This window comes from Pan troglodytes, chromosome 6 (assembly GCF_028858775.2).
Source record: "Pan troglodytes isolate AG18354 chromosome 6, NHGRI_mPanTro3-v2.0_pri, whole genome shotgun sequence".
Classification (NCBI taxonomy): Eukaryota; Metazoa; Chordata; class Mammalia; order Primates; family Hominidae; genus Pan; species Pan troglodytes.
Genome location: NC_072404.2, coordinates 159,427,498 through 159,442,396, shown reverse-complemented (window position 1 = coordinate 159,442,396; position 14,899 = coordinate 159,427,498). Strand labels below are relative to the sequence as shown.

Below are 14,899 nucleotides of genomic sequence, written 5' to 3'. Positions count from 1 at the left end.
TTTGTTAAAACTAATACACTCATAACACTCCTTTTTTTTTTTTTTTTTTTCTCTTTTTGAGGCAGGATCTCATTCTGTCACTTAGGCTGGAGTGCAGTGGCGCAATCATAGTTTGTTGCAACCTCAACCTCCCTAGGCTCAGGTGATCCTCCCACCTAGCCTCCCCAGTAGCTGGGATTACACGTGTGCTCTACCATGTCTGGCTACCTTTTTTTAAAAACTGTTTTTTAGAGACAGGGTCTCACTGTGTTGTCCAGGCTGGTCTCAAACTACTGGCCTCAAGCAATCCTTCTGCCTCAGCCTCCCAAAGTGCTGAGAATACAGACATGAGCCGCTGCACCTGGCCTCAAATATTCTTATTACTCGGGAGTAAAGCATCTAATACTTTATTTGACCTGAGGATTTAAAAATAGCTTTTATTTAAAGAATATGATGTGACTCATTAGGAGTTTGTTGGCTCATCAGATCTTAAGTTTTACTTTTTGAAATAGACAGGTTTGGTCATCTGCAAAGAAATGATTTCAGTCTTACATATTTACTTAGAAATCATGGAGATGTTGGATAATTTATTAGTCATAAAATAATTTGCCAAATTTTTAAATGGCTAACTTGTACGTATATATCATTTAAAACATACACAATGCCTGAACATTATGTTTGCAGCTGGGTTATATTTAATATTATTTTTAGTATCTTCTTTCACTTTTTTCAATCCTTTGATGAATTTAATCCATTTGCATTTAAATGAGATTTTCTTTGTATCACATAGAATGAAAGAAACTATGGGGTGGGGGTGGGTGGAGAAATAGTAGTGTCTTTCAAGTATACCGATTATAGTAGGCAAGATATAAGCAAGCCAGAAATTCCAGATTCAGTCCAAAGATGGTAAACAAACAAACAAACAAACAAACAACAAAAAAAAAAACAAAAAATGATATTTAGGCATTCATTCATTCATTTGATTTATTGATCTAGTAAGTGACTAAAAAGGTGAAATACATTTGACTATATATTGTGCCTGGAATATGGTAGGTGTTCAATAATTATTTATTGACTAACTAGATATCAATTTGATTAAATATGAGAAAGCAAAACATTAATGAACTCTCCACATTCTTCTGTGAATCAGGTTCTCAGGCAGAGTAAACACTGAAAGAAACAAAAAAAGTAGCAATTAAAGAGCCATGGGCTTAGTGGTCAGATGCACATTTATTAGTTATATGACCTTGAGTGCATATCTTAGCCTCTCCAAACTCGTTTCCTCTTTTTTAAAAAGGAGAAAAGTGATAGTACCTATTTTATGAGGTGGTTGTGAAGATTAATTGAGATGATCTGTGTTATACATTGAACACATTCCTGGTATGCAGTGAACACTTAATAGCTGAGATCAATTATTATCAGTCTTTAACAATTTCTTGAGTAGCCTGAAGATTGTATGAACCTGACAAGCATTGCCTCTTCAAGGTTCACAATAGTCCCTTAAAACCATGATCCTCTAAAGCTGATTTTGTAGTCTTGATTATGGCAGTGGAAGTCAACATGTTAATTTTATGGATGATGTATTCTTTATTTATTTAAATCTGGCATTGATGTTTATAGCTTTGTTGCTTTCATGCAGTTACTTCTCCATCATATAAAAAATTAGCTTAATTCTCTACATACATACATTATTTGTGATAATATGTTCAAAGAAGTTAGCATGAACTTTCCCTCAAACTATCCCCATTGCAGAAAAATAATCAGCACATATTTAGAGAGGAGTGAATTTCCTTACCAATGTTTGTAGTGGATGTGAAAGTTAACCAAGACCAGGAGCTACAACATGTCTAGGAGGAATTCATGGTAAAGTAAAAAAAGGCAACCTGGTTAGCTCCCACATTTGGACTCAAGGATCTTAGAAGAGTGAAGCACCTGAAGGTTTCTGGGAGTTTCTGTGGGAGCTGCAGAATCTTTGCTTCTGTTTCTGATTGAAAATGTATCAGAATCCTCAGAAAAGGAGGTGGTATTCTCTGATGTGCTCAGCCTGGTTGACAGCTGAGGGATCACTGGAGGAGCTGGGCCATGAAACCTCCTGCATGCTCATCTCCTTGGGGAAGGAGAGACAAGACAATTGGCTTTTTCTATTTCTGTTCTTAACCCCAGCAGGATGCACAATTAAGAAACACAGACAGCCACAGAGCACACCTCTGAGACAACATCTTTCATTATAGTCCCGGAATGCTTGGATTTCATGAATCCCAGCACTGCCCTTGTTCCCCAAGCTTCAGATGGTTCAAGTGAACCTGTCAGGAAGCAGAACCAGTGTGACAATGAATAAGCTCCTGGCAGGAACCTCTGTAGCTCAGCCTCTCCCTGATGTAATCTGGGTTACTTGTGTTGCAGCAGAACTGGGAAGAAAGGACCCTGAAAAGTTAGCTTGTTCCAAGTGACCCTCCAAGGTATGGAGATGCTTTGGGGAGCTGGTGAGGGAGGCACAGAGCAGACTGGGGAGTCCACAGAGGGGCCAAGGTGTCCCAGTGGGGCTTATTAGAACCTGCCTGAAGGGAGGGTCTCCTAAGACACAAACCACCACTGTAGATCGTGTATTGGAATTATTCTCTAATCTTTATTCTGAAAGGGGAAGAGTGCTGGATTCAGAGCCCACCTCAGGGGAAGACAGGACGCTCTCCAAGATGGTTTCCCTAGAAGCTACTACCTCTCCCTGGAGGGTGGAGATATTTGCTGGTCAAAGATATTTTCATGTTTATTTCTACTTCATTCTTCTACTGGACATAGGAGGATTATGAATTTTATATTAAGCAATTATGCAATTTACAAACTAATGAGTTTATTACAATGTGGTCTTTGACCTGCTGGGGTTATGGTATAAACCCAAGGAAAATCTTGCCCAGGTAATCAGGGTGTGAGAACACGCTCACCTGTGTTCCAGCTGTATATGTCCACAGTGAATTGCTTTGGGGACACACAAAAATGCTCCTGATCATATGAAAAGTCTAGTGCCTAGTAGGCCATCCATAAACATTAGAATCTGTTCTTTATTTTTCTTTCCACACCCCGGTGAAGTGCAACAGATATAAATGACAAGCCTGTGAAAACAACAATTTTAGAACTTTTTTCCATATTCCTCATCATATGAACATCAGTTAGAAAAAGTCATTTTAAGGTAGAAAACAGAAAATGTGAGCTAAAACAAGTTAAATATAAGGTTTTTATGATGCCAAACAAACTAATTTAGGAAATGCATTGCCTCAAATTACATGATTTATCACATATCAAGTTGAAGAAGCTTAAGCTTCTAAAAATGGTCAGAGTAAACACATAGAAAATGTAAAAGTATACGAAGGAAAATAACAGACAGAACAGTCCGATCTTAGTAGAAATGGATATGCTTACAGATGTTTGCATGATACGCCAGTATGCAGAAATCAGGAAACTGCCTTTTGGGAGCAAGTAGTCAACTGAAAGTTCTGTGAATAATGGCTTTAGAGAATTCATTTCTATATAACCAACACCTTAGGAACATTGGTTATAAACACACATTTGAGGGTATAAAAATTAAAAAGATAGAAAATAATTAGTAAGTAAGTATAACATTTGGGAATGTCACACAAACAAAAACTTAGCAAAAACCCTTTAGGAACATGAATATCAATAGCTATAACTCAAAATTGTCAATATTCTGTTAAAATTAAATTGAAATAACTTATGTTGAAGACAGTAAAAATGACACAAAAGTATATGAAAGAACTCAGCACATAAATGACACAGCCAATATTAATTGAAATGAGAAATATTAAATGATCTTCCAGCATTGGGCATTTGATTTCATTGAACATGTATAAATTCTATGCTTAAAGTACTTTTAGAATTTGACCACAGAGTTCATTTGAGAGTAATACAGACAAAAGCTAACATAAGATGGGTGGATTTAGCCACCTTACAGAGTAAATTATCATAAGAGATGTTTTATAAAAGAGCAGCTAATAATGTTCGGAGAAACAGCCAAGACATAGGTAAATATATCTTCAGGATGGCATGACAGAAATGGAATGAGAAGAGAGTGAAAATGCTAATGTTCTCAATTATATTTCACAAATAATTATGAGTTAAAAGGGCAGAAGTTCATCTGAAATCCTTTGAAACAGAGAACAAAAGAGAAATAATTGTAAGGACTTACTTTTAGGGTTTGTTTCAGCTGCTAGTGTTACCTTAACTAAGACAAATTCCTTAAAAGATGTGGGATCTTCTTCCCTTGCACAATTGTCTCTGGACTTAACTGCCAGTATGGGATTGCATTTCCCAGCCCTTTTATATTCAGGTGGAGTCATGTTCTTACAAAAGTTATACAAGCAGAAGAGACTTGTGCAGCTTCCAGGGCTGCAGTGGAAGGAGGGCATGCATGGAGGAGGAGGGTATGCCTCCTCCATGTTTGGCCTTCCCATCACTGGCTGGAAGTGAAGGCCTACAGGGCTCTAGGATGGTGGGACCATGAGATGGAAGGTGCCTGGGTCCCTGCATCACCACATGGAAGGCTGTCATCCCTGCCTAGGACTTTACATGAGCAAGATGTAAACTTTTATTTTTTTAAATCACTGTGATTTGGGAGTTTACCTGTTGCTGTTTATCCTACCTAATACATTATTTAACATTACTATGGCAATGAGAGGAATGAGGAAGGGCTAGTAACTCTAAAGCTAAGGTATTAGGAGCTCTCGAGATCAATTCATATTATAAAAAGCATCAACATATGGCATGAAATACTGACTTTTTGCTTATGTCATGCAGTTATCGTAGAGTCTGAGGAGTCATGGTTTATTTTGTGTGCTATTTGGTTTCTCATGCAAACTATTTTAATTAATAATATAGGTTAACTTACTTAAACATAGCCCAATATTGAATAATAATGTAAGTGATACAAAATGATATTTTTGAGGAAACACTTTGATACAATTTAGCAGAATCCAACAAGATTCTAAACTGCTTTTAATAATTGCTTAATTTTGGCTTTTACTAAAATATATGAGAAATGTGTACTGTTTTGAGAACTTAAGGGGCCAGACGTTTTTTGAGAAAAGGCTTTTTAGAAATTCTAACATTAATACATGTTTCCTGTAATATTATTGAAAAACATAGAAGTGTTTATTTCTCCTAGTTCATTCCTCTGCCTAAAGCAACTTCTGTTGACTACTTAATGTGCATCATTCCAGATCACGAAATTAAATACAGATGTATGTAAACACACATGTGCATATATGTGTACTCACATACACATATACAGGTGTATGAATTTATGTATAGCTAGGAGATTTCCCTGCACAAATGACAAAGTCTTATAAAAATGTTACTTGCTTTTTTCATTTAGCTATATTTGATGAGCTATTTTCATTGCAGCTCATTTTAGATAATACTTGTTCTATTTAATAGCTGTGTAACATATTTTTCATAATTTAGTAATTTCAAAATTAACACTTGATCTTTTGAATTTTTGAAATCAATTTAATACCAAATCCATGTACACATTTCTTTGTGCAGTTACATATGTAAGTATTTCTGTAGAATGGATTCTTAGAATTAGTATGCGTGTTTTAAATGTTGGGTAAATAATTTCAGTTTTTTAAATCCAAAATGTGTGCCAATTTATACCTCCACCAACAATGCGTGAGTGTCATCAACATCACATGTAACACCATTTTCCCCTCACAATCTATTGAGTAAAAAAATGATATCTCATTTTATAGTAGATTTCCTGATTGAGATAGATGACATTGTCATATTTATTGGTATGTTGTGTTTATTCTGTTGTCTGTATCTACATATTTTTGTCCATTTTTCTCATGGATTTGTGTATTACCCTTTTGTTTTTTTCATATATGTTAAAATATATTAGCTGCATTACTATCCTCTTTCTTAGGATGAAATTTCAGGCCAGTCCAAAATTCAGGCTCATTTTTCTCAAGCTTTTAATCATGGGTAGAAAAGACTCCATATGTCCAGGCTGGAGGAGATTGGTATAACTTAGTATAATAGTTACAGACATAGTCTCTGGCCTTTGGAACACCTAGAGAAAAGTCCTCCTGTGCCACCTACTAGCTGTCTGAGGTGTACTTAACATCTCTGTGCCTTGATTTTTTTCATGTATAAATTGTATATAATAGTAATACTTCCCTCTGGCAATTGTTATGAAGATTAGATTAGACATAAATGCATATGTGTAAAACATTGTTTGATATGAAACAAGTACTCAATAAATGCCAGGAATTAATATTATTATGTCACTTGTGCAATGCCAGCACAAATGTGCAGATCTGGGAAACTGTGAATAAAAGTTATTCTTAATCTTTTTCAAATAGGGTAATGAAACTGTTTTTACTTCCTTAGAGAGGACAGTTAATGTGAAACTTCTTTTGCCTTATTCTGCAAGTCTTATGCCATTCATAGTTCATACAGCATAAATATATTGAAATCAATAATTAATTTTGTGGTTACTCTTGAATTCCTACTATTTGTGAGGCTCAGGAGTTCGTTATATTCAATTATTCTCAGAAATTCCATTTAATTTTGTCTCCTATGTAAAAGAAAAACAACATACATTCTAGGAAGTTAATAAAAAGGCATAGAATTTGAGAACTAAAAGGAACTTAACAATCATCTAGTCCAACATTTCATTTTATATGTGGGGAAACCAATGTGCGGAGGAATTAAGTGACTTCTCTAAGGTCATGCAGTGAGTAGGTGGTAAATTGGGAGAGGAACCCATAATTTTGTGAAATATATATTTGGTCTTTGTCCCCATTTCTTGGCATACAGTTTCTAAAACTCTAGGCATCCCCAGAGTGATAAGAGTATCTTTTGTATGTTCTGTGGTTTGAATGTGTCCCCCAAAGTTCATGAGTTGGAAACTTAATCTCCAATGTAACAGTGTTGAAAGGTGGGACCTCTAAGAGGTGATTAGGTCATGAAAACTCTGACTTAATGCATGGATTAATGGTGTTGTCTCAGGAGTGGATTTGTTATGTGGAGATTGGGTTAGTTACAAAAGCAAGTTTGTCCCTCTCTCATCCTCTCACCTTTCACCATGCAGCAAGAAGGCCCTCTGCAGATGCTGACACCTTGATATTGGACTTCCCAGATTCCAGAACTCTGAGAAATAAATTTCTATTTTAAATAAATTACCCAGTCTGTGATATTCTGTTATAGCAACACAAAATGGACTTAGATGGTATGCTAATGAGATGACTGCTGGCAGGGAGCTCTGAAATAACTTTAGGATAGGGGCTGGTTACTACAAAAACAAAGGCATGTTTAGTGGGTTGGGACTTTCAGCCTCAACCTCTGGGGAGCGGAGAGGGCCTGAAGTTTGAGTTGATCACTAATGGCCAATGATGTAATCAATCATGCCTGTGTAATGAAGGCTTTACAGAAAACCAAACAGGGTTTGCAGACTCTCTTGATTGCTGAACACATGGAGGTTCCTGGAGGGTGGTGTGCCCAGAGAGGTCATGGAAGCTCCATGCCCCTTCTCCAGTACCTCACCAGATGCATCTCTCTCATCTGGATGTTCATCTCTATCCTTTGTAATATCCTTTGTAGTAAATGGTCAAACTTAAGTAAAGTGTTTCCTTGAGTTCTGTGAGCCACTTTAGCAAATTAATTGAGCCTAAGGAGGGGGGTCATGAGAGTCCCAATGTATAGCCAGTTGAACAGAAGCACAGGTTGCAACCTGAGGCTTGCAATTGCCATCTGTAGTGTTGGGTGGGGGGAACAGGCTTGTGGGATCTGACACTGTCTCCCAGTAGATAGTGTCAGAATTGAATTGATTTTTAGGGCATGCAGTCAGTGTCCATTGCAGATTGCTAGGTGTGTGGGGAAAAACCTCAACATATCTATTGTTAGAAGTAAATTGTTGAGTGGCTGTGTGAGTATAAGCAAAGGAGTAGGAAAAGCACCTTTGGTTTTTTCAATATTTTAGAGAATCCAGATGTCTTGGCTCTGAGCCAGTCATCTGAGGACCAAACCAGGCTGTGCCTAGTAGTGAACCTCTTCTCTTGACCCAACAAGATTACAAAAATTAAAAACAAACAGATAAACAGAGACAGGTCAAAAAAAGTAAACAAAAACCAAAACAGCAAGTCAAATGAAAGCAGGGCTCTTAATCAAAGTTCATCAAGCAGGTAAGAAAAATTGATATGGTCTGGGAAAACATCAGAGCTGTGAGACAGCATTCCAACTCTTGTTTTTCTCCCACTTTTTCTTTTTTCTTTTCTTTTCTTCCCCTCCCCCTTTGAGACAGGGTCTTGCTCTGTCACCTAGGGTGGAATGCAGTGGTGCAACCATGGCTCACTGCGAACTCAACAACTCAAACTCCTAGGCTCAAGCAAGTTTCCCATCTCAGCTTTTCAAGCAGCTAGAACCATAGGCGTGTGCCACCTCACCTGGCTAATTTTTTTATGTTTGAAGTTTTTTGAAGAGACAGAGTTTCACTATGTTGCCCAGGCAGGTCTTAAACTCCTGGGCTCAAGCAATCCTCCTGCCTCAGCCTCCCAAAGTGCTGAACTACAGATGTAAGCCATTGTGCCTGGCCTTCACTTTTTCTTAGGAACCATAGATTTAACAATGAGTCTCTATATGATTAATATTCAAAGTGTTGTCTATGGATCCGCAGCATCAGCAAGGTATGAGAGATGATAAGAAATGCAAATCTCTGCCTATTTCATTTAGACCTGTTGAATCAGAACCTGTATTTTTGCAAGATCCCTGAATGATTAATATACACATTGACGTGTGAGAAGCACTGGTCTACATTACCTAGCAAAGAGTAAAGAATGGTCCTACAGGTCAGTGATGGCAGTGCTCACTCTACATACCAACGACACCATGGGGGGCAATATAAGGTGGCGCATGCACTGACTTCCACTCCCAGGGTGTCATCTGTGTCATTTTCAGTAATTACAGTGCCTAATACTCTACTCTTTGGCAAGACAGAGGAGGGGAACACTCTCTCCATGGCTACTGTGCCAGCACAATCACGTTGTGTCATACTGTAACCATAGGGTTTGGCAATTTGGGACAGTCTTTTTGAAAGACCTATAACCTTTGTTCTGTATGATAGGAACAAATATATATCATCCTAGTTTTCTTTTATATTAGTCTCGAAATATCCTCTCTGAATGTGTTTACAATTTCTCTGTGGCCACTGACAGATGAGATGTAGTTTATTAATATTCATCTCAGAAGAAACTTTTGCAAAAACTGAATGTATCTGGAGCTAAACATGATTAAATTGACTGACATTGTATTTAATTACATATTTTATGGAGATCCTTTTTTAAAAATATAGAAGTGTGGACTACATGATTACTCATTTATTTATTTAGTCAACATTTATTGAGTAACTACTATGAAACTGGCCTGGTCTAGCCACTGAAGATACAAATATCAATAGGCCCTTTCCAAAAGAATGGTTCTCAGTTAATGTAGAGTAGATTGACTGGACTACAGTTTTATTTCTACCACTTGATATTTCGTTGACATCGAGTAAATTAATTAATTCTCTAAACCTCAATTTCCCATCTATAAATGAGGATATTATTAGTACTTAATTCACAGTGTTGATGTGAGGATTATATCAAAAACATTTAACATATTGTCTCGTACACAAGTGCTAAATAATTTTTAAGCTACAATTACTTTCTACTATTCTGTGTTATTCAAATAAAATGATTTTTATTTTTATTTTTATTTTATTTTATTTTTTTCTGAGATGGAATCTTGCTCTTTTGCCCAGGCTGGAGTGCAGTGGCGTGATCTTGGCTCACTGCAAACCCCGCTTTCCAGGTTCAAGCAATTCTTCTGCCTCAGCCTCCCAAGTAGCTGGAATTACAGGTACATGCCACCATGCCTGGCTAATTTTTGTATTCTTAGTAGAGACGGGGTTTCTCCATGTTGGTCAGGCTGGTCTCGAACTCTTGACCTCGTGATCCACCCGCCTTGGCCTCCCAAAGTGCTGGGATTACAGGCATGAGACACCACGCCAAGCCCAAGGATTTTTAAAATACAGAAATCAGAATATAGTTTAACACTGACAGTTGTGTCTAAGTACTCAGCAGATAGTTAAAGGTGCATGAATTGGTGCAACCAGTGCTTAGTGAGTGCCTACTAGGTGCTAGGCAATGTGCTCATGTTACTGATAAATGAATGAATGGATTCCAATTCCTACTGTTGCGGAGCTCCCCATCTTAGATGTGAAATTTGATACCTACCTGAGCAATGTTCTCAGGTAAACTTTCAGGTAAATACCACCTGAAAGATTATAACCATTTTTAATATCAATAATGAAACTGAATTCCTTTTTCTTGGGGCTGTTTTTAGATAAAATGCTATAAAACATCCATTTTAGTTCTCATCAATTGGTAAGGCACTGCTGTAACACTGCATTGTCGGTCTTCTCTTTCAGTGTTGTCTGTTTCACTCTCCAGCTCAACCCCAGAGTCCTCACGGCCATGCATCCCTGACCCTTGGAGTCACAGTTCTTTCTTGCGACCACTCCCCCACTTTTTTCACATCTATGTTTAGAGTCAAGCTGCTTCCTTTAGAAGATGTATACCCCTTTCTATCTAAAGCTGAATATCCATAGTTTGGTCTTAATTATGTGTTTTCTTTCACTGTCACGAGTTCTTTGATCTTTATTCACAGATATGCTCTATAGAGGCCGTGCTGTGTAGTGGTTATGGCTATAGGGTCAGGGATCAGATTGTCTTAGTTCAATCCTGGACTGGGTAATTGTTAGCTGTGAGGTACCGGGCAAGTTGCTTAATCTCTCCGTGCCTCAGTTTCTTTATATGTAAGGTAGGATATTGATTATCTTCTGACTCAAAGTGTTATTTTGAGGATTAATTGAGGTAATACATGTAAAATTCTTAGAGCAGTGACTGGCACAAAGTAAATAAGCTCTGTGTGTTTGTGTGTGTGTGTGTGTGAGAGAGAGAGAGAGAGACAGAGAGAGAGAAAGAAAGAAAGAGAGAGACTGACTATGGGTGTGTTGGTTCTGGGTCTTAGCTGAACTAAATAGCCAGTCTCAGTGAGAACTACCTTTATTCTCATCTTCTTCATGTTCTGCATTTGTCTAGAAGTCCAGTGCTTTCATGTGACTCAGCACATAAGAGTCACCATCCAGGACAACCAGCCTCTCATACATGAACTCTGGTCCTCCACGCCTTAGAGAGAACAGATCAGTTCCCTGTGGCATACATCAGACTATAAAGAAACTTTCCTTCTTTTAACAGTTCTGCCTTGGGATACATTTACCTTATCCTTTATTTGATAACATAGATATTAAAATTCTACATTGATGTGCTATGTACAGAGGCTGGGAGCCAGACTATCTAGGGATAAGTCTGACACTTGCTGCTTTCTGGTTTGTGCATACATAAAATAGTGACAATAGGACCTTCTTCCTGGATTTGTTATGACTAAATGAAATGGCCCATGTAAAGTGCTATTAATATGTAGCATATGCCATTGAATGGTGAATCAAAATGTTAGCTATTATTACAAAAACTCATTTTGTTTTTACATTTAATAAGTTCTGCCTGGGTATCTTCACCCACAGGGAATAATAATGAGTTGGGTGGAGTACTTGTTAACCCCTAAGTGAAAGGCATACACTTATTTTGCTGAAAAAGTATTAACATGCTCTCTTATAGTAAAATTGAGAAAGACTCTGGAAGCAAGTGGCATCCTAATCTTAGGGAAGGTTAGAAAGTAGAATTTATAGGTAACACTCTGGGCAGCCACCTAAAATGCATGGGGACTCATCTCTAACCATTAGATTTGTAGTGAAGATTTGTTAAAGAAAATTAAAATGGAAACCAGACATGGAGAATCACTTAGATGATTCAGGCTGGGTTAGGTCACTTATGGAATCACTTTTCCTGGAGCAGTGAAAGCCAGTTAGGCCTCATAAGTGACCTAACCCAGATTGATTTGCAAACACAAGTGAAAATTAACTTGAACTATTTCTTATAAATACTTGTATTAAAGCAAAATGAAATTTAAGATTAACCACTCAGAAGCTGCCAAATAAGTTATATAACTAAAGATTTTCCAGCAGTATAGGCCAAATAAGGCAATTGTATAAAGGTAACCAATCAAATATTTTCTTTGCTTTAGTTCCATGGTTGTCCTGTAAAAGCCCTCCCCTTGCATTCCCTTAGTGGAGCCCATGAACCACTTATAGTTTGGAGCTGTCTGATTCATGAATTGCTATTTGCTCAAGTAAACTCTTTAAAATTTTATCATGCCTCAGTTTGCCTTGTAACAGGAAAATAGATTGGATCAGCAAAAATTTCTTCACCACCATGGTTGAAGAGCTAGCTACATACCTACATTGTCTGGTGAAATTTCCTTTTTCAGGGGTAAGACATTCTAATGAGGGAAATGATCCACAACTGGACTAACCAAGGTGGAAGAGCTGATGAAAAGACACTGGAGAATCACACTTAGAGACAGATGTGCATATGTACAATACACAGCTCAACACTCAGTGTTTTCTGAAGAAGCCATAAATAACCCAAATAGTTTTCTTGGATACTCATTTTCAGCCTTTTCAACAGGGAATGCCCAGTTTTGCCGCTTTGCCAGCTACTAGCTACTGAGTTTACCCTGAACTTTTTAAACACTGTTCACTGTTCCCACACGATCTGTAGCGTTCTTTTGCTTCTCTTCTCTCTTTTCCCTTATATATGTTCTTTTTGTTTTCCTTTTTTGTTTTCTTTTTTGAGACAGTGTCTCCCCATCTCCCAGGCTGGAGTGCAGTGGCGCAATCTTGGCTCACTGCAACTTCTGCCTCCCAGGTTCAAGCAATTCTCATTCCTCAGTCACCAGAATAGCTGGCATTACAGGCGTGCACCACCACGCCCAGCTAATTTTTGTATTTTTAGTAGAGATGCAGTTTTGCCACATTGTCCAGGCTGGTCTTAAACTCCTGGCCTCAAGTGATCCACCCACCTCAGCCTCCCAAAGTGCTGGGGTTACGGACATGAGCCACCGTGCCTGACTTATCTCTTCTTTTAAGTTTGTTCCTCCACTCAGCCTACTAGTTAACTCCTGTACATGAGTTAATAAGTTTTACACAAAATTTCTCAGCGCATTCAACCCAACTAACTAAATCCCTCTATTTAACAGGGAAAGTGCAATTGTGTGAGAATGGACAAGTGTGCTGCTGGGTTTTGGGAATCACTTCTTTGGCTGAGCCTTTTTATTTTCTTTTAAATCTTATGACATATGCCGTTAGTGAGTTTGTATAGTTCGGTGTATTAGTCTGCTTTCACTCTGCCATAAAGAACTACCCAGGACTGGATAATTTCTAAAGAAAAGAAGTTTAATTGGCTCACAGTTCCACATGGCTGGAGAGGCCTCAGGAAACATACAATCATGGCAGAAGCCACCGGGGAAGCAAGGCACATCTTACCATGGCAGAGCAGGAGAGAGAGATCAAAGGGAGAAGCGCTGCACTTTTAAACCATTAGATTTTGTGAGAACTCATTCACAAAAATTTCATTAATCCAGGTGTCTGCACAGGCCGGTTTGAGGACAGACAGAATTTCACAGAAGAAGTGGTTCACCTCCTGGGGCCCACAGAAGGGCAGCCTTAGAAGGAGAATTAGATTTATGAGGGCCAGGGAAAATCCACATGCCCAGGAAGTAATAGCCAGGACTGTGCACACTCTCCAGTTCATGATGACAGTGTAATGCAGGGGATGGCAGATCGCCACAAATCTGTCATAGGACATCACCACCAAAATCATGCACTCTGCAGCAGCAAAAGTCAAATACAAAGCCATCTGCATAATGCAAGAGATGAACGAGATAGTTTTTTTGTGTTTCACTAGGTTTTCCAGCATGTTGAGCAAATTGCTGGAAGCATAGGGTATGTCAATGATGGCCAAGTGTGAGAGGAAGAAGTACATGGGGGTGCGCAGTCTGGGATCCAGACAGATGAGCCCCAAGATCATGCCATTTGCCAGCAGGCTGAAGAGATATAACAGGGAGAAGATCCAGAAGAGGAGCACTTCCATCTCCACACTGAGCTGGAATCCAACCAGGATGAATTCTGTGACCCGTGATTGGTTGTCCCCCATTCCTTAATGATACTTTGTAAAGGACCAGAGTGTGATGAAAGGTCAGGGTTGGAGAATCAAAGAGAATGAGTTATTTATTTCAAAATGAGCTGAGAGGAAGCACGTATATATTTGTGCCTACTTGACTCACCTTTTCCCCCAGTGTTTCTTTCTGTTTTTGTTTTTAACTTTTTATTGTAAAGTAATTCAAACCTTCAGATAAGTATCAAGAATTAGAAACAATACTCTCATACACATTTCATCTAGATTCAACAATTGTTAATAATTTTTTTCATATTTGCTTGTGTTCTCTTTTTGTCTATATTAATATATATTATTATTTTTTCTGGGACACTTAAGACTACTGTGTATCCATGATACCAGTTTACTCCTAAGTTCTCTATTTTATCCAAGAACAAAGGTATTCACTTATCTAACCACAGTACTATTATCAAAATCAGGAAATGTGATCTTGACATAATATTCTTTTCTAAATAGAGCATCTTCTGTCCTTCCTGTCCAAGATGTGATGCAATATCCCACAGTGTAGTTAATCTATTCTGATCTGGCACTCTCCCTGTGTCTAGACATTAATATTTTTGAAAAGTACAAACAAGTTGTTTCACAGAATGTTCTCAAAATGAATGGGTTTTCTATTGACCCTCCATATTTTTATCCAGACTTTAAATTTTTAACAGGAGATGAATCTATGTGTCCATCTCAATGCCTTCTATTAGTAGGCAGATAATGTTAATTTGCTCCAATATTGAAATCGTCTATCT

The 14,899-nt window shown here is 38.0% G+C and overlaps 1 protein-coding gene across 1 annotated transcript; it reads right to left on the bottom strand.

The window, feature by feature from the left end:
* Positions 1–13,514: 13,514 nt before the first annotated feature.
* Positions 13,515–14,138, bottom strand: LOC100609887 (olfactory receptor 2A5-like). The gene has a single exon (XM_054687286.1). It carries the CDS (start codon positions 14,136–14,138, stop codon positions 13,515–13,517), a length of 624 nt encoding a protein of 207 aa, XP_054543261.1.
* Between the last annotated feature and the right edge of the window lie 761 nt (positions 14,139–14,899).